Here is a 23,901-nt window from a genome sequence, read left to right as displayed (position 1 = left end):
ATAAATTTCTCTTTGTATGATATTAAAAAGAAAGTGTAGTAGCCATGAGGTGCGTACGCAAGTCCGATTTAACCGCAACCAAGTTTTGAGCATGACCAAAACTTTTTCCAGGTGAGTCGCGGGGATGCCCAGAGAGGTCCACGCAGAACGCCAGTAGCGGCAGCACTTCGCAGGCAACTCCCACTCAGGTACTTTGCAGTCCCCGTATGCAGCCAAGATAATGCCATTCTGTGGGACTTCTGCCATTCCTCAGAGGAATTCCTTCACTGAGTTGTCAGCCCCAACGCGCCTGGCACACAGGTCACACAGTATACCCGCAAGTAGAATTTAAGTAGAACGCGTCCAGCAAGTAAGACACATGCACTGACTTGCCCAAATCCTTGTCCGTCCGGTATGCTGGAAAATCCCTGCACCCAACAAGCCCGCGTAGATTGCCCGGAATGGTGCGACAGGGCCTAAATATGGTCGCAGGTAAAAAGATTCGCGTGCGCACCTCCGGGCTGCTACGGTTGAGATACGTGCTATATACTGTCATGTGTGGGTCATCTGCGGGGACCTCCGGGTAGTAAAAAATGTTCTTTGCAAGTCGCACGCAAGGCTTGTGTGACACGGCCTTTATCACGTTAATTGTGGCTCTGTGGGTCATGTTATCGAGTTCTGTAAACAGTTCGAACGTTTACCGAAGTTTGTGCCCCCTCCTTCTAAAAAATTGTCACAGCACTCACTTTTCCCATCAATGTATGAACCATGTAATACGAGTCACGGGATATGAACAAACATGTGAACATGTGAACAGCTTTATTGGTTCGTAACATATTGCTGAGGATTAACTGTATGATAAGGTCAGAAGAGAACTCGACATCAACAGGATGAAGACGTGCTTGACTATTACTCTCTTGTTGGCGTGTACTTGCGCAGCGCTGGGTCGGAACTACGATGGGTAAGTATCAAAACCATGATTTATATATATATATATATATATATATATATATATATATATACACCAATATGTATATATATATCATCACATGTACATATGTATATACATCATATACATGTATCATAGTCATCCTGTTTTTATCTCTTCGTATCTCTATCTATTTCTTACTCACTCCTTTCATTATCTTTTTTTTTAATGTAAACCTAAATAATTTTTCTGGAAGCATGGAAAACGCCTGTTAAAGGGTGACGATTTTTTTTATACTAATTCATTGAGCATTGCTGAATGCAAGCCTGGGGAGAAATATTAAATACATACAAAAGATGAATTTAAGTACACTAAGAAATATCCCGGTGGTCTCTATTATCATGATCAACATTAGTGGCTAATTCCAATTGTATTTTCAGGCTAGTGGAAATTGACGCATTTCATTTCTTCTTTTTTTCTATTCTGATACATTCCTTCTTTGTTGGAAGAAAAGCAAGAAATTAACTTTTAATATAGATTTAGTAAACTTTAATGGGGTGACGGGGGGGGGTGTATTGATAAATAACTTCGATACTTGCCCTTGACAAATGTCGTTACTTGGCCCTCAACAAAGCGCAGTATTTCAAATATGTTCATAAGGTAGTTCGTAAAATTAATGTGGTTTTTATTTCTCTTCCCATTTATGTTTAGAACATCCGCCAGTACTCACAATATCGATGTAATAATAAGGATTGATAATTAACAGTGCTTGCATAGGGTATGACACAAAGTGCATATGCCCCCATGGGCTCAAAAATGGAAAGCTTTCACAAAGACATACAATGTTACAATTACATAATGTTACAATGATAATTGCGTTTGTGATTTTATTATGTTTGTTGCAGAGATTTGCTTGATTCAACCAGATAAAAGATATAAAGAATTGATGCATTAAACAAATGATTCAGATAGAAAAATATGAACATGATGTAAAGAATACATGGAAGATGCTAAAACAGGCCATGAATATATAAAAAAAAAAGAAATTGAATGTTAGATTTCATTATAAATTTTTTGAAGATTCTGGCGATATAGCACATATTTTTAATTCTTATTTTTCAATGATTGGAGAGAATCTGGCAAAAGAAGTACCACAGTCTGATACGCATTTTGCTAAATTTTTAGGTCAATCCAATCCCAGTTCTATTTTCTTTGCTCCAACTACGAAATATGAAATAAAAGACGTTGTTACTGCAATGAATAATAGACGAAGTGCCGGTTATGATGATATAAGCAATTTTGTTATAAAGGCAATTATATTTTCTATTACTGATCCACTTTCTCAAATTTTTGATAAATCCATATTGCATGGTGTTTTTCCTGATTGTATGAAAACTGCTAAGGTTTTTCCTTTATTCAAAAAAGGTGACAGTTTTTATATAAGTAATCATAGACCTACTTCTTTACTTTCATCCCTATCTAAAGTTTTGGAAAAATTAATATTCACAAGAACGATTAAATTTCTTAATCATCATTATGCTTTTACGAATTCCCAATTTGGGTTTCGTCAGAAACACAGCAACATTCATGATGTTTATTGATAACGCCGCACACACTATAGATAACCATTCTCACCTTGTTGGTATTTTCCTGGACTTCTCCAAGGCCTTCGATACAATTAATCACGACATTTTACTTCATAAGTTGTCGCATTATGGTATACGAGGGAAGGCCTTGGAGTGGTCCAGGAGTTACCTGCAAAACCGAAAACAATATGTATCTGTGAACGAGCACAGCTCTAGTCTTGAAGTCACTAAATGTGGCGTCCCTCAGGGTAGTATTTTAGGACATTAACTTTTCATCATTTACATTAACGATTTTTGCAGATCATCTAACATACTTTCTTTATACTTTTTGCCGATGATTCAATTTTTTTTTTCTCCTACCAAAATCCAATTACTCTTGACCATACTGTCAATTCTGAATTTAAAAAGTGACTTAATGGATAAGAGGCAATAAATTATTACTTAATTTTCAGAGAACTTAGTATATGTTATTTAGCAAGTCTATGAATCTGCCCTAACTATCACAATTACTGAAAAGACAATCCTTAATTCCGCGCCGTCCCGGGAATCTTACACTTGAGTGGAGAATGAATAAAATAAATGAAAAAAAAAATTCAGGGATGCATGTTCTGCCCTTTCAAACAGTTAAAACATCTTCCTCGATCTCATAGCTCCACTTTCCCCTACAGGAACTCATTCTTGAACGATGCTACACTTTACATCTCGAAAAGTTAGTTTTCGTACCTGTAACAACTGTGTAAGCTTCAGGCTGTTTTCCCAAAATGTTCGAACCATTCTTAAATTCTTATAATGTTTCGTGCACAGGTACGAAGTATTGCGTCTAACGCCCTCCCACGACGAACATCGGCAATGGCTACGGGAGCTTGAGCATAACCTTGGCGATACGGTAACGATAATAACATTTCTTCCAATGATTTCTTTTTCGCGTTAAAATTCCTTGCAATATCATCTCTTATAGATAACGCAATACGTATCAAAATGTAGGCTAAAGATAAATGAAACAATCTTCCTAAATAACTAAATTCTTTATCCAACACCTGTCCAAGATTGTCACAGATGAGCCTAACACCAGAGATCTCATCAAATGTCTGATCTGCGGGGTGGGGGGGGGGGAGTTTAATGAAATATTTCTTTGAGATATAAGTTCTAATTCAAAAGAACTGAAGAATATTTGTATAGAACATGTTACTGAGAGCTATATTACAACATTCTCACCATTCAATGCCGTTCGAATATTTGGTTATACCCCCATCTCACTAGACGGTGATCATCAAAAATTGACAAAGCGCGGCGGATCGTGGCTTGATCACTTTAAATCTTCTCCGTCGTATCTTGAGCGGTTCTGAAGCGCGGAGGGTCGCCACCATCGCCATGGTCGGCGACCTCGCTACGGAAGTTTTGAAAATGTCCAAAACTTCACGTAGCGAGGTCCTCGTGGTTTTAGAGCGTATCACAATCGCCTCACGAGCGCATTAAAAGCGCCACATTCGTAACTCTGACGGGGTAGCAACGCGTTAGGCGTAACTCAAGCGCTGCTCAAGCGCATCGAAAGCGGCCCTCATCGCCCATGAAAATTACCACCGCGTAACAAGAACCAACCATGAACGAAAGAAAGTGATGCCCAGAACAGGAAGGTGGACATGGAGAAAAGCGTATAAAATTCATTTTTCCACGTACACTCAGTACGAATCTACTCTGTTTGTTACATTGTTTGTTTGTCATATACCATTGCAAGTCAATGAAAGTGAATTTAAATGTAATCTTTTCAAATATATTATCTTCATAAAATTGTCTCAAAATATTATAGGATACGATTTGTAGTTTGCTCGTAAGCCGGTTCTTTCATAATATACGCATTTTACCCTTTTAATTTAATGAATGACTTAACTAATAGTGCAATTACACATCATGTTCTCACTGGTGTGTTCTAGAATGCTAAGATGTAAAGGTACAACCATATTCTGCATATCCATGCTGGTTTGACACTGACATCTGCCTGAAGACATTCAATCATGAAACCCATTTTATACCCCGATCGCTTGAGATCTAGCATGAGCCCAGCGTAAACGTATCACTGTCGCTCCGATTATATCACTGTTGTAGTGAGGTCTTGATAAGCGTACGAATATAGCAATACCATCGTTTTGATCGCAGAAGCAGCGCGTCTCATCGGCTTGGAAAAGCGGCAAAAATGTGGCAGCGTCGTAGCTTTATCGTGGCACAATCGCCTACAGCGCAGGTTGAGCGTAGAGAAGCCGTTGTGCAATCGCCTGGGAGGCTAAAGATGGAGACGGACGGCGATCGCGCCACAATTTGTTAAATCGTCACAGATCGCCATGGTCGCCATGGTCGCCTTCCTAGTGAGATGAGGGTGTTAGTATTGCACTGGTACTCGCGCATTGGTCGGGGCGATGGTCTGGGCTCTGACTTTATTGTGAGCGCGCGCCGGCATTAGCCCTTTACGGGGGCCTGCACTGTTGCCCGAGCTGAACTATACTAGTCGAGGCTGAGCCGCTGAGCTGTTGCACCGCTGAACTGGCGATTGATCCGTTATCTACATTGGTGGTAAGCTGGAACCACCCTTGACGATACATTATTTGTTTGATTTTTTTAATGTGTAGAGCTATTTTGGCAAATTTGAATGGATTGTTTAATATTGGTTGAGGTGAGGATTCAGTTTTTAAAGGGGCATTCCGGACTATTTTCCACATTTCAAACTATGTAGTACATAAATCGACAGCACCATGTATAAACTTCTGGAATTCATTGTGGACCCTTGAGCAAAGAAACCAATACTCGGAAAAGTTTAAACAAATTACACCGAACAATGTTGATGACATAGGAGCCTCGCATAATCTCAGAAATGTAGCACTGTAATTCCATTACAATACCGCTTGCATGGCTTGCTCAACAAGTTCACCTGTGTAGAATCTATAATGCATGCCTTCTTCTTTTGTTCTGCTTCCATGAGCCCCATCTCACGTATTCATATGGTGAGGCTGTTATGTCATCATCCTTGTTCATTGCAATTTGTTATAAATTTTGAAAACATTCTTATTCCTCGTCCCAATCACTATACATTCTGAAACTATTTTCCCAGTATAACTAATCTTTAGTTGTTAACGAATGAATATCTGCAATATGCACCGAAATTAGAACAGAACGACATAATAATTGTAATGGGAGGCTCACGAATCACTTTCATCATGGCCATCATGCCAGGTCTACGAACAGAACATCATCATTACCCATTATGCCAGGAAGCTGGAGCTACATACCATTTTATACCAGAGTACAAAAACATCTCAACAAAATAATTACACAAAATAGAAAGGTATTTGGACATATCTTTTTAGCAAATTCAATCTTCTATTTTGATAATCTCCTCTATATAGTTATGGTAATCAAGTGTAACTATAAATGTACCTGATTTCCTAGAAATTGTTATTCCATCTTTATCATACCAGCTGGCCTATTTGATAAGTCTGAGTCATGTTAAGTCTGAATGATAATTATACAGCAACATGTCGCGCTCTAAACTTACTTTAGGCGAGAGATCCGATATCGACCCAGGTCCCACTTGTGACGTCATTATTCTGTACTCGGTAAATTTCGTGTTCAGCTAAGTGCATTCGTGTTGAGAAAGGTCTTGAAAACTGCTGCTTATCGCCTTACACATTGACATTATAAACCTCAAGGTAGATGATTTATTTTGCGGTCTTATCAGTGCAATTTGTCAATTCTGTTTTATGCTTCTTCGTGCAGGTACTTTAAAGCTATACTGAGAAAGAGTGAATCTTATGTCTATCAATCCAATTTATCAACGACGGGTGATGTGACTATTATCATTAATTTTTAGAGCATATAGGCGAAACATTTGTTTGAAAATAGCACCTCCTACCTATAGATTAGAGACTTACCGTGATCTGCAACACGTAGAAACGGATTCTCTGTAAAGAATAAGAATATGGAAATGTTACAGTAATTATAATCAACCGGTTCTTTCTATATTTTATTGCTTTAATACACGAGCCGTTTGTACCATTATACACAGTGCATGCAAGCCATAGACAACACGCCGATATGTAACAGAACAAAAGAACACGTCAACAATCAAACTTCCGTCACTGTCTTGATCTTGATCATGAATATCGATAGAAATTATCTTTGTGCTTTTTAAAGCGATTTTATGCAATACACCATGCTTGTATTCCCTGATGCGCATTACTGAACGGTACATTGATCAGAGAAGAAACAGAAAAATGTGCGCCCTCTATTGTTAGCTCTTACAGTCAAGTTACAAATGAAGGGATACAATTTATTCAGCAGCATACACATGGAAAGCGAGCATTTCATACTCAGTCTAATGCTGTCCTTTTCATAGACATCCAAAACAAAACAAAACAAATGTTGAAATTCCAACGTCAAAAATCTAAGTTGATATCCATACATGCCATATGTTGCCAATGTCTCTACTATTTGAATGACTGAAGAGCACGTGCCAATTTGAATGCCCGTTTTACGAATTCGAAAGGCACATGTGCGAATTTCATTCATCGAAATGCTAAATTGAATGAACATGTTGCAATTTTGAATGACAGAATGTGCAGTGACGAGGATTTTCGCTAAGTTGAATGAACCTTTTATCAAATTGACTGACAAAAGAGCAAAATTGGCCGGTAAAACCTATATTAAGTGCAAGTCCCGTTGATCCATATTTGTGCTGGCAAGTTCAAGCAGTCGTCGTCATTGGGCCGAATGCATAAAACAAGCAATTGCTTGTAAGCAATTGCTTCAAGCAAAAGCACAAGCTCGTCTAGCAAAAGGTCTAGCTCAAGCAATTACTTAAATCCATATGCATAATCTTTTGCTTATGCCAATACCTTTTGCTTGTCCCGCACAAACAATTGCTTGCGTTTTCAACAAAAGGGATGTCACGCCTGTGCGAACACAAGAACAAAGGCGAGTGTGGCAGCATGTATTTTAAAGGGCATGTGTGTGTGGAAACATTTCCTGACATAGCAGAAGAGCTATGAAATGCACACACAGACACATGCACACACATCTATACACACACACGTATTACTGGCTGATTCCCATCACTGCAGCTTACAGCAGCCGATCTGCCAGATCGCACGTGGAGAGAGGTCTCCTCGCTCTCCACCGAAGTCGGCCATCCTACCTGTTTTTCATCACATTTTGCGTGCTAACCACTGGACATTCTCGTTGTTGAAACGAAAAAGTTTCTTACACTACTTATGAGTAATTTCTTGTAGATTTATACCACTTCTTCACAAGTGTGGTCTTTCTTTCATAAATATGAAAATGACACTTAAAAGGGAACGTTCCGGTTAAGCAAAAGCTCAAGCTCATTTTACAGAGCTTGGAAAATCGTAAGCAATTGCTAACTAGCAAATGGTATGTTTTATGCATGTTTTTCAGCAATTGCTTGCGGGCAGCAAGCAATAGCTTGTGCTTGCTAGCAAAAGCTTCTGCTTGCAAGCAATTGCTTGTTTTTATGCATACGGATTCGAGTAAAAGGCTAGCACAAGCAATTGCTAGCGTTTATGCATTCGGCCCAATATGGCCAATCACCGTTTGATAAAGATATACCTCCAGTTGAGTTGAGTTACATACATTATAGTTACAGAGAAAATTACAAATAGATCTTACTCCAAAACGTGTAAGCAGGAGGGTAGGATATCTAATATAGCCAAAGTAACTATAGTGAATCGAGAAAGAGAAGAGGTAAAAAGTGCATCCTGTCCATCTTCTAGCTAAAAACTGGGACAGCCTATTAACAATAGCACGATGGCATTATCAAAGCTCTGAAATCAATCCATACATCGTTCTTGTCCTCTTTTATTAATTCATTTGTGGGTTGTTGTTTTTTTCCTCTTTTTTTTTTGGGGGGGGGGACATGAAGAATACAATTCTATTTTTCTAATTGATAACAATGTCGCTCCCTGACAGACCTGCCCCCTAGAAGTATGTAGAAATACATATTTGATGTCGTTCATATTATGTAGATGGTTACCATCTTTCACTTGATAGCGTGACGAAATTGCACCCGCCAGTATGTAATTTTTCCGTTCATGGAACACCCTGTAAAGGTATTGACATGTAGATGGCGCTGTTTATCCTGTCGGTCTCGTGGGCCTTCTTTGCCTACTGTCGGTCTCGTGGGCTTTCTTTGCTTAGTGTCGATCTCGTGAGCCTTTTTTGCTTAGTGTCGGTCTCGTGGGCCTCCTTTGCCTAGTGTCGGTCAGGTGGGCTTTCTTTGCTTAGTGTAGGTCTCGTGAGCCTTTTTTTTTTTTTGCTTAGTGTCGGTCTCGTGGGCCTTCTTTGCCTACTGTCAGTCAGGTGGGCTTTCTTTGCTTAGTGTAGGTCTCGTGAGCCTTTGTTGCTTAGTGTCGGTCTCATGGGTCTTTTTTTGTGTAGTGTCGAACTAATGGGCTGTATGACTCCTGAGCCGTATAACTCATGGGCTGTATGACTCATGGACCTATTTTTGATGTCGGTCTGTGGACCGTATGACTCGTGGGTGTCGGTCTCGTGGGATGACCCCTTAAAGAGGCACCTGGCAATGCTAGGATATAAATGATACGTGAAGAAGGTCCTCTAGAGGAGGAGGAGTGGTAAGAGTGAAGAGGATCCCTTGGGCATAAAATATTACTATCATAGTTATTATTAAGTAGTTTTCATTATTCACATCATCTTTTGATAGATTGTGATACTGTTTCATGCAATTCAAATCTTCTTCAATTCTTTTACAAAATTCTCCTTCGAATAGATAGTGTTAATGAAATTGAAACGTCATTTTCCTGTTTTATTTCCTAAGAGAACATGCATGTAAATGTACCAAAAAGGAATTGCCAAAGGCAAGTGTAATTGATCTCTTTATGAGATTTTGAGTGAATGCAATCTTGTTATTTCAGTTCAACATCATAAAATGAGTTTAATTTTAGTCAAATATGTTTAAACATGTTTAAACTACACTCAACAGCGGCGTGTTAATAACTTTCATATATCCTGTCGCGTTCATAGCTCACCTTTCCGCTGCGGTATGCCATCTTTACTGATTTACTAATAATAGATTGTACATAGGATAGTACTTAGAATTAAATTACTTTGATAATTATGTTCTCTTTACAGAAACATAAATTCATTTTTATAAACATTCGTCGAATAATCAACTAATTCTTTCCATCATACTTACCAATTGTTTTGTATTCATTTAAATGAAAAAGTCTTAAAATTGTTTCTTTGAGATATCATGAATAAGTTTATGTTTTTCTTCTAATTATTGTACAAATGATAGACATTTCAAATATTCTACTACTATATCGATAGTAGATGTTTCTGTATAATCACGTCTTAATGATTCAGGAAGAGCTTGAAATAATAAAGTTTATATATTTTTTTTGCTTATAATTTCGTGTTTTAATTTTTGGTTATAAATATAAAATTTTATTCTTTAAAAAATGTATCGTTCAGAAGGAAAAGATCCGGCATGATACGACGTAGCCATCAAAAAAAAAGAGCGTTTTAATGAGTTTCATTTTAATCGTGTAAGAAAAAATTGCATTATACTCCTTTTACCTTCTGTTCATATTTCAAACAACACTTAGTATACAAAACCTCTCAATTTTCAGTGTCAGTTATTGACAGTTGTTTATTCATATCGGTTTTTCATATTACTAATATCTCAAATTGAAAGACATCATGTCCCAAAAAGATTCAACCAGTTAAAACCCATTTTACTCACATTTACTCTCTTTGCATCGAAAGTGCGCCTAAGGCATTCCCTTCGAAAGCTGAGATTTGGAATTTGTAGGTCAACAATCTAAATATTCACTCCTCCTTTTTTAAACTGCTTGGTCATGGTTGTTCCTTTCACTTTTAAAGTTTTTGTTTGCCAAATGAAATTAGATTTAGACTATTAATTTTGATCTGTTTCAATTTTTTTCAGAAATCGTGACAACCATGAATATGTGGACTATTTGACTTTCAAATTAAGTTAACTTTTCACACCTATTATTCCTCCAAAAACATTGATTCTTTGATCTTCTTCGAATATCTAAAAGCTTTTTTAAACGAAATTATCGAATAGATCTTATAAGGCTTCAAACTTTTAAAGCTTTCCGAACGTTGGACATAATTGTAGTCGATAATTGGGGCCGAGGTGATTAGAAAGAGATGCAGAATTAATGATATTGATTCCCTGGAATAGCATTTCAAAACACCTGTATAACGATGAGGCTGGAACAGTACCGAAAAGACATCCATCACCTGTTGTACTTTAATAGGACGGTCAAAATGCTCTGTATATATTTGAAAAAAATGTATCTTCAACTTGTCAGGATGATTATAGTACCTGTTGAGTTGGTAAACTGACCCTGTCATTCCTAACTGTAAATGTCTCTCCCTATAATAGCTCGACTTCTGGTCAGACGTGAAACAGATAGACGGCTCGACGGTGGACATCATGGTTCCACCGGCCCTCCAGGCGGACATCCGCGACACTCTGGCAGCCAAGGGATTGGAATTCACGGTAATGACGGCCGATGTCGGGGCTACTCTAGCCTCTCAGGAACAACAACGAGTCCAACAACGGGCCTCCCAACCTTCCACCCAAGCCCTGAGCGATTTTGACTACACCATGTATCACAACTACAAAGAGGTATGATAATATGGACGGCACGGTGATGATGATAAGTTGGTGATTGGCAAATTGCATGATCAATAACACTTTTTGCGATTAAGAGAAAAATGATATCCAGTTCTAATACACAAACCTAAATACACACACACACACACACACACACACACACACACACACACACACTCACACCAGTGGCCGATCATGAAGGGGGTGCACCGAGCGCGCGCCCCCTCTTTATCTCTTTTTAAACAACAGAAATAAAAAATGGGTTTAAGTTTGTAAAGACGCCTCCCTTTTACGGAATTCCTTGAATCTGCCCCTGCACACACACACACATCATGAAAGAAAGAATAGGAAATCAAATGATGCTCAACTACATGTTTTTACTTTTGATATATTCATCACAATGTGTTTGGGATCGATTGCATGACAGTTTGGATCTATCACTTGAACTGTTCTCATATGTGATACTTATGCAAATATCTGTTCATGGGTAATTAATTAATACTACTGTTTACTTAATTGACTTCTGTATATGCATTTGTAATTCTATAGGTTTCATCCATATCTTTTGTACATGGATAACTGTCTGACTTACGAAACTAGTTCAGATATTGTGAGCATTGAACCCCCCCCCCATATCGCTTGAAAATTTTAGGTTCTCCCTGCTTTATAACTTCAACGTCAAAAAGAAAGATGGGAGATTCGAAATTTGCTGTCTTTGATGATGATATACCCTTGCGTTTTGATTTTACCAACTGCTTTTAATTGCTTAATTTCCTGTTCGCTCTAGGATATGGAAACTTTAAGTATGGGAACTTAATTAAAAATGGAATTAGATTTAGATTTAAAAAATCAAGTTTTAGGCACTTGATAAGGTTTACGTGGTGACAAATATGTATATATATATATATATATATATAAAGTTATATATAGGCATATGATTTTACTTTGATTATTTTGTATATGTATATGAAATTATTTCTTATCCCTTACTAGAGACCTTTGCTTTTGTAGCAAACTTATGTAACTGTACTGTATGTCCCCCCCCCCCCCGAAAAAAAAACCGGGACCCTCCGCAATGATAACTTTAAAATTAGTAAAATCAATCCAAATATAATATCAGGGTATGAAATTATAACATATTACCCACATCTTACAATAAACCCCATCCAATTTGCTTCAGTGGTCAAGGAGAAATGAGGAGCATGTCAGGAATCCATTCTCTCCAAGTTCTGTAGATTGTGTTCACACAATATACAGTCCAAGAGCATCCAAGTGCTATACTTGGAAGAATCAGACACATGAAATGCTTTACAATGATTTACATTTCTTTGTGATGGGTTTTCTGAGAAATATAGCTAAGATGTTCTGTTTCAAGACCCTGAAGAGGCATTTAGACAGTTTAAACATTTTGGAAGTTATCAATGCAAAAATCCGAATGCATTTTTTTTTTTGGGGGGGGGGAGCATACAATATTTAAAACTGTATGTACAGTAGCATAGAAGGTTAATATGAAATATTAACTTAAATTTCAGATCCAGCAATGGGTTGATGACGTGGTGGCTGAGTATACTGGTCTGGTGACAAGGTTCGAGCTGCCGAGTGAATCGTATGAGAGCCGAGTAATTTCCGGATTAAAGGTGAGGCCTACGCACTGAAGCAAACTGAACAAAAATGATAAAGACACATTCCTTTCTCTCTTTACTCGTCTGTGTCCATTTCCTCATTGTTCGGAAACTGTCTCAAGTTCCTTTTATTCCCTTCCCTTTTGAAGACTATGTTCGATTTTATCCATCCCAAATGCCCGAGAAATAGGAGATGATTATCAATTTGCTCTATATAATACATCTATTAACAAACTTGAGATTTGATAAAATTGTATTCCGTATCAACCACACAGATTTTTGGTTTCTAATCGTGTTGAATATTACAACACAGGCGGTACAACCGCTGTCCACGGCAGTCAACACTTAAGATTACAGTTCGACCTCGATTATCTGGCCTCATTTTATATCCGGAAACCTCTATTATCCGGACGCGTTCACGCAGTGAAGGACTTTTTTTTTCATCCAAAAATTGAGAAAAAACAGAGACTTTAAAATCTTTTCATGGATCTATTTCACTGTTATTTCATAAGATGTGCATGATAGGTTTCTCAATATCTAATGAGGTAAAACATGTATGATTTTCACATAAAGATATATTTTATTTTTGTGAAGAAGGGACTACAATTTTGCGCAGGCTAGCATAGATTAGGCCTACACCATCGTTGCGGGGCACGCAACCTGCCTAGCTGCCATTGCACTGGGACGGCAGCTTGGACGGCTTAAGATTGTGTCTCCCATATCCGGCCAATTCGCTTATCCGGATGACCGCCGGTCCCGACATGGCCGGATAATCGAGGTCGAACTAAGCGACACTGATGTATCGATGATTATGTGATGTGTACCAGTGTGTGCCATTAGAACCGCATCTCGCGGACTTAGCAGTGGCCAATCGCGGGTATGGCAAAAAGTATTTACGATAAAGTATATCACATAGTTATGTGATACTAACACTGCATGGATGCTGGGAGAAAAGCATCTCTCGGTCACATGTTCCAAATTCAAGTAATCCTACTGGTCTAACATACTTATGTGGGATATAAAGTGCTGTAATGTCATGAACATATTGTGACTCATCAAGTCATAGTGTTAAACAGAGCAATACTATGTGAACACTGTGAAACATCACAGCTGAAATATTTCTCTGAATGTTTGTATTTTCTTCTTATGTAACTGTTTGTCTATTTTGCTCATGTAAAGGACCCCTCTGTAAATACAATGCAATGCAATACATCACAGTGTGAAATCGTTTTCACGTTATTAAATTCGAGACTTCCCACAGTACCGACTATAAGAACCCACTGTTAACACTCTGTGGGACCCTGTGTTCTTTCCATCAGGGTTATTCGTTAACCCCACCACAACCGTCCTCATACAAATCTAATCAAACATCATAATCTGCCAATCCTTTGCGTATATATTAGACGATGGATTCACTCAATGACGACATATACAAAGTCGTCACGTGACTCTCTCTCTCTCTCTCTCTCTCTCTCTTCAGATCTCGTCAGGGGGCGGTGGGAGTAAGCCGGCTGTGTACTTCGAGGGTGGTATCCATGCCAGGGAGTGGATATCTCCTGCAACAGTCATGTACATTACTGCCACTGTGAGTAAAATATTGTCAAAAAAAAAAAAACTTTCAACATCAGCAGATGAAATGGAGATCATGCTAGCAACAACAAAAAAATGCATTCGGAAGTGTGTGTATCATCGTCATAACTTTTGGATATTATTCTTATCTGCGGTAGGAGAAGTATTAGCGCTTTAGCAATGATAGACCAACACAATGAGATATAATGTGGTGTGTTAACCAAGCCTCGCTACTATTTCAGAGTGTGTTATCATCATTACCCCCAAATATTGCAAAGCACCAGGTAAAGTCACCAAGGTCAAGATGAATACAGTGCCTTTTAGAACATATCGCCCAAGCATATGCCAAGATACCAGGCTGATTATCAACATTTCCCTTTGCTTACTTTATACTTGTCTATAGATGCTTAGAGACTATTCATACGGTACTGATCCAGACGTACAGGAACTCATCGACAAGTTAGACTGGTACATTGTCCCATCTCTGAACGTCGACGGATATGTATACACGTGGACAGATGTAAGTGATCTCCCCTCTCTCCCCCTCTCTCTTCCTTACCTATTCCACATAATATTATTCGTATGTATGTATGCATGAATGATTGAATATAAATGTATTATATATATTTTTATGAAATTCATTAACTATACATAATATGTATGATGTATTCATAAATATATATACATATATATATATATATATATATATAAATTATATATATATGTATATATATTTATGTGTGTGTGTGTGTTTGTGTGTGTGTATATATATATATATATATAAAACTGTCAATAGGGCGAATATACGTATGGAAACTAAAACGAAGTATCCTACGGGGAATTCGCTCCAAATGAATTTTTTTTTTCCTTATCAGGTTTTGACAATGTTTTTCATTTCATTTCATTTTTATTTCATTTTATTGTTTCTGTATGGCACAATATAATCAACTCTGATCACTTTCAGAAATAAACATATGATTCATAATAATTCATGGCTGATTTTGCACATGACAGGTAATCAAATCTTAGTGACAAAGAGCGAAGACATAATGATAATAAACAAAAAGTCAAGGTACCATACAGGAGGATCCCCAGTAAGCCGAGCTTGATATTGGGGCCTCATACACAGATAAATGAATAAACAGTTTCAACCAACTGTCGGTTTACTTAACTACAACAAGACAAACTAGTTTTACACAACAAAAACAGTTACACAACAAAACATACACGGATATGTACGCAGGTGATGCTAAGAAAGAAAAACAACGAAGAAGGGGACAGCGATAATGAAAGATGGTGAGAAAGAACAGGAGAGAGAGAGAGAGAAATAGAAAGACTCCTTGTTCACTGTACAATAACACACTGTGCAAATACAACACTATTGCAGGTGCATACACCCTGTTGCCAGGTAACGGCTGGGTGTAGCAACGTACGGACCAGTTACATCTGTATATAAAAATAGAGAAACATTCCATGACATGCCTGCAACAATGACTTATCAGTGATCTAGGGCCCAAGAACTACTCCACATTAGGACACAGATGGCGTAAGGTGTGTAGATTGAGGACTGTACCATCATTACAATTTAGGGAAGATTGTCAGCGATGCAAAAAAAAAATAGTGCATATATTGGATGTGCATAGAAAACGGGTCATTGAGGGAATGTGGTATAGGTATATTATCTGCTTTTTCTCCACACACAAAAAATTGTATTTTCTCATAAACATACAGAATTTAGAGGTATAAGGTGCATTTTGTGCTCTTGTCAGTTCAATTCTGCATTGAGTTCATATTAATGCATGATTTTTCAAAAAGGGTAATATTTGCATTTTTTCTGAATATTTTCGTGCTTTTTTATCAAAATTCCTCAAACTATCATTTATTCCGCATTTCCCCTTATGACTGGAAATAGCTTTAAGACTCGACATATGTCGACATAGGCGGGTGGTCCGGGGCCACCAGAAATAGAAGTTGGACCACACGTTTTAAGGAAAGATAAGGCTTGATGATTTTATCTGTTGTATCATTCATAATTTTATGAGTTATTGAATTAGTGCATTTTGCAAGAAATAGTTTGATATAAAAATTCAATAATCAAGTGAATTTGTCTCATAGTTGTAATTTCTACCATTTTCAAGAGTCTGAGTGGCAGTGATTTGCCCACAGTTTATCATAATATCTACAGCGACAGACCCATATTGACATGCAGATTTCTTGGTGACTATTGTTGAACCTTTACTCATTTTTATTTATTGACTATATAACCTATGCTGTGCAGGACCGCCTCTGGCGTAAAACTCGCTCCAACAACGACCACGCCGGTGGATCAGGATGCACGGGCACTGATCCTAACCGGAACTGGCCATTCGAGTGGGGAGGTATCGCTTATACTTCACATCGTTATGACATCTGATTTGCCTCTAATGTCTCTTTAATAAACTCAGTTATGTGTTTGATACCGACATTTGATTACTTGGTCGTATCAACCATACAAGCAGTAATATTGAAGCTGATTTGGAATTCAATTTGAAGACAAATCCCTCATATGTAAGTTACATCGTACTTGTGAAATTTAATCCCAGGCCTCGATTCATGTTAAGCAGCTGCTTATGATCGCGGATTCCTGCTGGGGTTTTTTCTTACAATTACAAATATTAACTAAAATAAGTAATTCCCTTTTCTTCTACATTTTCGTTATCGTAATGATATAACATACTTTGAATGAATATTCAATCATTATCTATAGCTAATTTACAATTGCTGTTTTCATGTTCTCCTTCTGATTTACTTTCTAATGTAGTATGCTAAGACTTCTACAAACAAACAAGGCCTAAATGCTAACGAAAAATCACATTCAAATTGTAATGCTACACAATCATTAGTATTAGTATTTTCCGTTGTTTTTCTGATATCTCCCTCATCAAATGAGGATGTTTTAATCGATGCGTTGAGACTTTAAGACACCATCATTCACTTTTGTTGTTTACCCAACTTCCAGGAGAAGGCACGAGTGTTTTTCCCTGCTCCAACGTGTACCGAGGCGAAAAAGCTCTATCCGAGCAAGAGGTTGAAGCCGTTGTCGATTTCCTCAGGGAGAAAAAGGCTGCTGGACAGGACTTCATCTGGTTCATCGACTGGCACAGCTACACGCAGCTTGTCATCTCGCCGTGGTCCTTCTCAGCCGAGGAAGATGTTCCGAAGGACATGGATGATCAGGTACAAACCTTCTATGGTGTTGTGTGGTACTCTGGTCTTCAATCCATACCATTCATGTCAGTTCACTTGTCAGTTTTGGTTATTCGACACCATTCCTTGCAACACAAGTTCACTCTTGGCGTATTAACATTAATGTGGAGCAGGAATGAGGAGAATAATCGAGGACAACCTCTTCCCCTCGTGCCTTCGATGGCTCTCCTCGTATTCAAAAAGCATTTGTTTTATAAGGTTGTTGGTTAGGTTCTTGCTTTGGAGGATCGAGGTCGTTGACTTGTTTCAGGTCTTAAAACAGATGAAGAGTGAGAGGGGGCGGTGTTTTTGTAATCAACATCGATAGCGGCGAAAAAGGTTGGCTATGGCTTTGGGTAAATGAAAGAGTTGTGAGTACTTCCAGTGTCTTGGCCATCTACTGGGAGGTATGATAGGCACATTTTGTGGCGTGAGAGGGAGGGACTTAATTTGGGGGTTTCTTAGAAAGAGAATGTGTGTCTTCTTCTCAAACGGAAGGGATCCTACTGTCTTTTGACAGATTCTACATGACAATAGTAACGCATGTAACCATGGTAACAAATCGATTTCTCTTTCCCTTCTCCCTCCCCCTTTCTCTCTCTCTGTCTCTCTCCCTTTCTTCGCCTCCCTCCTGTTTCCTCATTTTATTTGTACCTGTACGTGTGCTTTGCTAGGTCTCGTTTTGTTTATTTTACTTTTTTCTTAGTCTTTGTCGTCTATCTAATATGTTCGCATATAATATATATATATATATATATATATATATATATATATATATATATATTTATCCCTCTCTCAAGCTATCTAACTCTCTATCTCTCTCTCTCCCTCTCTCTCTATCTTCCCCTTCTCATTTTGTCTGTGTTGTGTTTTGTTTTTCTGACTCTTTCTGTATCTGCAATTACGCGTGAACCAAATACACTCCACAGCTTAGTTTGAGACCGTGATAACTATTTTGAATCTCATTTCCTTTTTTCACCTTTTATTCTGTTGATGCACAATGCAAGTTCAAGTCAGTTAAGTCCAATTTTATTTCTTCATTCCGTTTTCAATATGATATATGGCAGAATGTAGCAAAATGTCATGAATCGTATCATCTGCTCCTATGCATCAGTACGCATGATAATTGTATTAATAATGATGAAGATGATGATAATAATGGTAATAATAATGATAACGACAATGATGATGATGATAATGATGATAATGATGATAATAATAAATGGTATCTTTATAGCGCATCTCTAATGAACTGATCAATGCGCTTTACAGCCACATTTGTCCAAGTGACAAAGTCAAAGAGAATATAGGAGCTTTTTTTTCAAATTCTTTTTGTATATTAAAAACCGAGGGTGATGAGTGGAGTTCCTTTGGCAAGGTATTCCATGCCTTTGGCCCGCAAAAATGATAAATTATACGCTCACCAGCCTTTGTTTTCACGCTTGGTATCCGTAGTATCCGTAGAATCCATGGCAGAGCGCAATTTATAAGCTGAACTTTGGGGAGAGTGCAAAAGCTGCGACAAGTATTTAAGAGCAGAATTGTGTAGGCAATGAAAAACCAACAAACATATCTTATATGCGACTCTCTTGTCGACAGACGAACAATGTGATTGTTTAAGTAGTGGAGATGCACGATAACCCCCGCATGCTCCAAGCACAACACATTATGGAATACACTCGTATATAAAGGAAAACAATACTTATAAAGATGAAAATATAACACAATATCAAATTAAAGGTACACTTTATACGAGAGGAGACATTTCGACTTAAATTTCCTTCGTGTCTGCATCATATTCAAACAGTCGGTAGAAATGCGAATGTCATTTCCTTTTAACCCTTTATTCTCTCTCCTCCCTCCCCCCCCCCCTTTCTCTCTCTCTCTCTCTTTCTCTCTGCCTCTCCCTTTAATGTGCGTCATCAGCTGGATGCGGCAAATGAAATGGTCAACGCAATCTTCGCCACACATGGAAAAAATTATACAGCGGGACCAACCGCTAAACTATTTCGTGAGTGCCCTACCTTTGCTTGTACACTCTTAAAACATCCGAGTCAGTACCGACCCGGAACTGGGTCCGTTGGGGTCACACACCGTTCCGGGTCACAAATGCCTTGGAAGTTGGTCATGAAGACCCCAAATGGGGTCACCCTCATATCTGACCCCATTCCTTGTCATTTCTGACCCGGAACGGTGTGTGACCCCAACGGACCCAGTTCCGGGTCAGTTCTGACTCGGATGTTTCAAGAGTGTACAATCTATTGTATATTATTATATAAACATTTGAAATTTGTCTTCGTATTAGATTTGTCTTTAAAAAACAATCAATTGAAGGTACGAAAAGAAATGGTACCGCTGGAATTGTTGTTACGTAAGATCGTATAACAAGACCGACTTGAATGAAACAGTAAGATACAGAAATAATTTTGATCAGACTGAGGAACGTTGGAGAGGACTTATTGTGTCTCTACATAGTAAATGATTTGTCCTTCAAAATTTCAAGTTTATATTATAGTTGTTCATATTTGTAACTTTTTTTGTAAAAATTAGGGAGTAAACGCATAATCGCCTATTCTTTATGACATATAACTCATGAACTAACATCAGCGTTTATTTTTCTGAGGGTTTGTACATAAAACTACGTCGACGTAGTTTTATGTACAAACCCTTATCATTATTATAATCATCTGTGTAAATATCACCTTCCTCATTGTTATCATTGTTACAGTTACTATAATGAGTAATATCGCTGTTTTTGTTTTTACTAACTACTACTACTTTTACTACTCGTATACAGCAGGGTTGTATACTTAGAATAGCAGTAGAAGTACAGCTTTTGCGAGTTCTTTTATCTGTTACTACTCGCTAACTTACTACTTCTTATACTACTACAACTATCATTATTATTATTACTGCTACTTCTACAATTACCATTACTACTTAAATAACTATTATCATTATGATTATCATTGTTATTTCTACTACTACTATACGACTTCTACTGCTACTTCTCTTATTACTATTACCACAACTATCAGCTGACTATATTACTTTTACTCGAAATACACCATAGTTGTGTGCGTAAAGTGGAAATTCAAAGAAAATTACAACTTGACACAAACTATATGCTGTGTTTATGCTAGAATCTTGGAAATGACAAAATGAAAGAATTTTTTCTCATCCCACAACGGGGAATGAACAACAGCAAAGAGAAAATCCATACGACGTCTAGGGTAATGAAAGAACTGAAGCAGGTTTTTACAGACGTAATTTATCTAACAATCCAATCTACCAGCAGGCAACGACGCGTCGTATGGATTTTCTCTTTGCTGTTGTTCATTCCCCGTTGTGGGATGAGCAAAAAATTCTTTCATTTTGTCATTTCCAAGATTCTAGCATAAACACAGCATATAGTTTGTGTCAAGTTGTAAATTTGAATTTCCACTTTACGCACACAACTATGGTGTATTTGACGTGCCATAGTTTAAACAATGTAAGTTCATTCATTGCTACTAAAGAATAGGTTAAGGGGATGGCTAGTAACTGATCAGCGGGAATGCGGGGGGGGGGGGTGATTGTTCCAATCCTTGTGGGATTCATTTGAGAGTACATTTGTTATCTATTGTTGTGTGAAAATTATTTGCTTCAGAATGGTCTCATATTCAGAATGGCCTGTACAGTGTCGGGGCGATCAACAGGCATGCAAACCTGGAAACATTAAACTGCATATTATTATTTGAATATGAAACCATTCTAAAGCAAATCATTTTCACACAACAATAGATATAATGTAGGCCTACTCTTAAATGAATCCCACAAGGATTGGAAAAATCATCTCCCAGCATTCCAACTGATTCCCACTGATCTGTTACTAGCCATCCCCTTTAAATTACTTCGATTTAGGGTAATTGTGATATTCTTCGAAAGGAAAGGTGGTACAGAAGTCTAATTTACCTGTGCCTATACCATCACTAGAAAGGCATATTTAAGTTTTTTTTAGAAGGCAAGGACCATCGTATTTTGAAGTTTGAAATGTCCGCCTAATAATTGTGACTGTGAATGAACAGCAAACCACCGTGTATAATAGATGAATGCATAACTCAAACAGCAGCAAGGTCAAGCGAATGCTGGCAATGACTTTGGCCACAGTGTTCGGGGCAGGCAAGAGCATGAGAGACATGGAATTTTATTTTTTATTTGATAGATTGTTGTTACTGTTGATGTTTTTAAAGCAGATCATTCAAATGACAAGGAAAAGCGTTAGATCACTTTGCAATGGAATGGCGCATATAGCCCGGGAAAAGTTTTCAACTTGAATCTGCGCCCTTGGTCTGTTGGTTATGTCACTCTGTTTTGTTATGAGGCGCTATGTTGGTTCCGCCCAAGAATTACTACACTTTGATAATAAAGTTCCTGGAGAACTACACTGAAGTTCTGTGATTGTGTTCTTCATTACTGGTGTGATGACAGCTGGAAACTTGAATCCCGTGCGTCGATCACCAATTTACCTATGAAGGAGGACATTACTGGCAACCCTTGTCGTCACAAGGATAAAAAGTAGGATGAAGATGGAGATGTTGGTATCATTGTGGAATACCTCAATCCTTCTTCCCTGGTACAGAAACCCCTTGGTGGTTACAATCTCGTGACTGCCTTCGCTGATGTTGGCCGGTATTCTGAACCTCAACTATCACTTAAACCAGATGTTGATTCCACTCTGCGCAAGATCAGCCAGTGGAATATTGTAGCCTCAGATCTGACATATGCGTTTTATCCTATCCCTTCTCCATGAGTCCATGAAGTACTGCACATTACATGGTGTTGCTACGCCCTTCCGTGGAGTGCGTGTGTACATTCGCTTGGCTATGAGAATGCCTGGCTCAGAAACCTCTCAGAACTCATGTGTCGCGTACTGGGTGATCTCCTGATGGAAGGTGTTGTCGTCAAACTTCCTGATGACCTGTACGGTGGTGGTGACACACCAGAAGCCCTCTTGCATAACTGGGGTCATGTCCTTCATGCGCTGAGCAAGTCAGGGCTCAACCTCTCTGCTTCGAAGACTACCATCTCCCCCAAGACTACCACCATACTTTGTTAGATATGGTCTCAGGGCACCCTCAGGGCTAGCCCCCATCGTATCGCTGCTCTAGCAGCATGCTCCCATTTATCTATCGTCAAAGGTATGCATTCTTTAATAAGATATTTTAGGATGCTTACCCGCGTTAACCCCTACTGCGCTTCCTATATCTTTCCATTTATAGATGGCGTCGTTGCAGGTCGATAGTCTCGGCCGGATGCCATTTCCTGGACTAATGACCTCCGCTCTGCATTCCAGGAAGCCCAGCATGCCCTTACCTCCCCCGCACGACCACTCTCCCCCACTCTTTACTGACCAACTGTGGCTAGTCACAGATGGATCAGTAAAGAAGCATGGCAGCGGTTCTACTCTATATGTCATGAGGAATCAGAAACCTCTTGTGCGTTTTCTTCAGTACCAAGCTAGGGGAACAACAGATTCCCTGGCTCCCATGCGAGATGGAAGCCTAATTATCTATTGCTGCCTCGTCAACCTATACATTTATAATTGTTCAGTCCAAGCACCGCACATGTGTCCTTACGGACAACAAACCATGTGTACAGGCATTCGAGACGTTGTGTCGCGTTGAATTTTCTGCCAGCTCCCAAGTGTCCAATTTCGTGTCAACGATGAGCACACACCAATTGTCCCTCCGCCACCACTCTGGATCTACAAGTGTCCAGTCCGATTTCGCAAGTCGTCATGCACCAGACTGCAATGACTCATATCATGTCAAGTGTGCACATTTGTTAGACAGTTGGAGGACTCTACTGCATGCACGTCGCATTTCAGCAGAATGATGACGTGCTGTCTGGGAACACTCGTCCCCACCCCCACCCCCTTACACATCTCGACCATCTTGGATCAAGATTCATTCTGAATGTCCGTCTTAACGACGCACTCGTGCAAATCTTGTCCAGGGTACGCGACCGTCTAAGAAACTCACAAATGTTCAGGGTGTCAGCGCTACCTCGTGATCCCGGTAGCCACAATCGCACAGGACGAACTCCTAACAGGTCCGTCAGGAGCAAGCTTTGGTATCCCCCTACCCCCCCCCCCCCCCCCCCACCCCTCGAAGCCATTGTCGTCCCTCGGTATGTCATCAATGGTCTCACTGCCATCCATGTCCAGTTAGAGCACCCTAATGCTCACCAACCTGCCAACTGAAGACTGTTGCGTCCCAGTATTTCTGTGCCCTTGACATGGAGTCTGCCGTCCAACAGGTTACTACATCCTGCAACCAC

The 23,901-nt window shown here is 38.8% G+C and overlaps 1 protein-coding gene across 1 annotated transcript; it reads left to right on the top strand.

The window, feature by feature from the left end:
- Nucleotides 1-440: 440 nt before the first annotated feature.
- Nucleotides 441-22,372, top strand: LOC139711224 (carboxypeptidase B-like). Its single transcript, XM_071623145.1, has 10 exons — nt 441-471; nt 919-940; nt 3,298-3,379; nt 10,931-11,176; nt 12,697-12,801; nt 14,267-14,371; nt 14,759-14,875; nt 16,634-16,733; nt 17,354-17,571; nt 22,202-22,372. The coding sequence occupies exons 1-10, from the start codon at nt 441-443 to the stop codon at nt 22,370-22,372; spliced, it is 1,197 nt and encodes a 398-aa protein (XP_071479246.1).
- The last annotated feature ends 1,529 nt before the right edge of the window (nt 22,373-23,901 follow it).

The sequence above is a fragment of the Diadema antillarum genome, unplaced genomic scaffold (genome assembly GCF_040938485.1).
Source record: "Diadema antillarum isolate AM-2024a unplaced genomic scaffold, OU_Dant_1.0 scf00000040, whole genome shotgun sequence".
NCBI lineage: Eukaryota > Metazoa > Echinodermata > Echinoidea > Diadematoida > Diadematidae > Diadema > Diadema antillarum.
The sequence above is the reverse complement of the archived record's forward strand: the minus strand, read 5'-3'. Positions and strand labels throughout refer to the sequence as shown.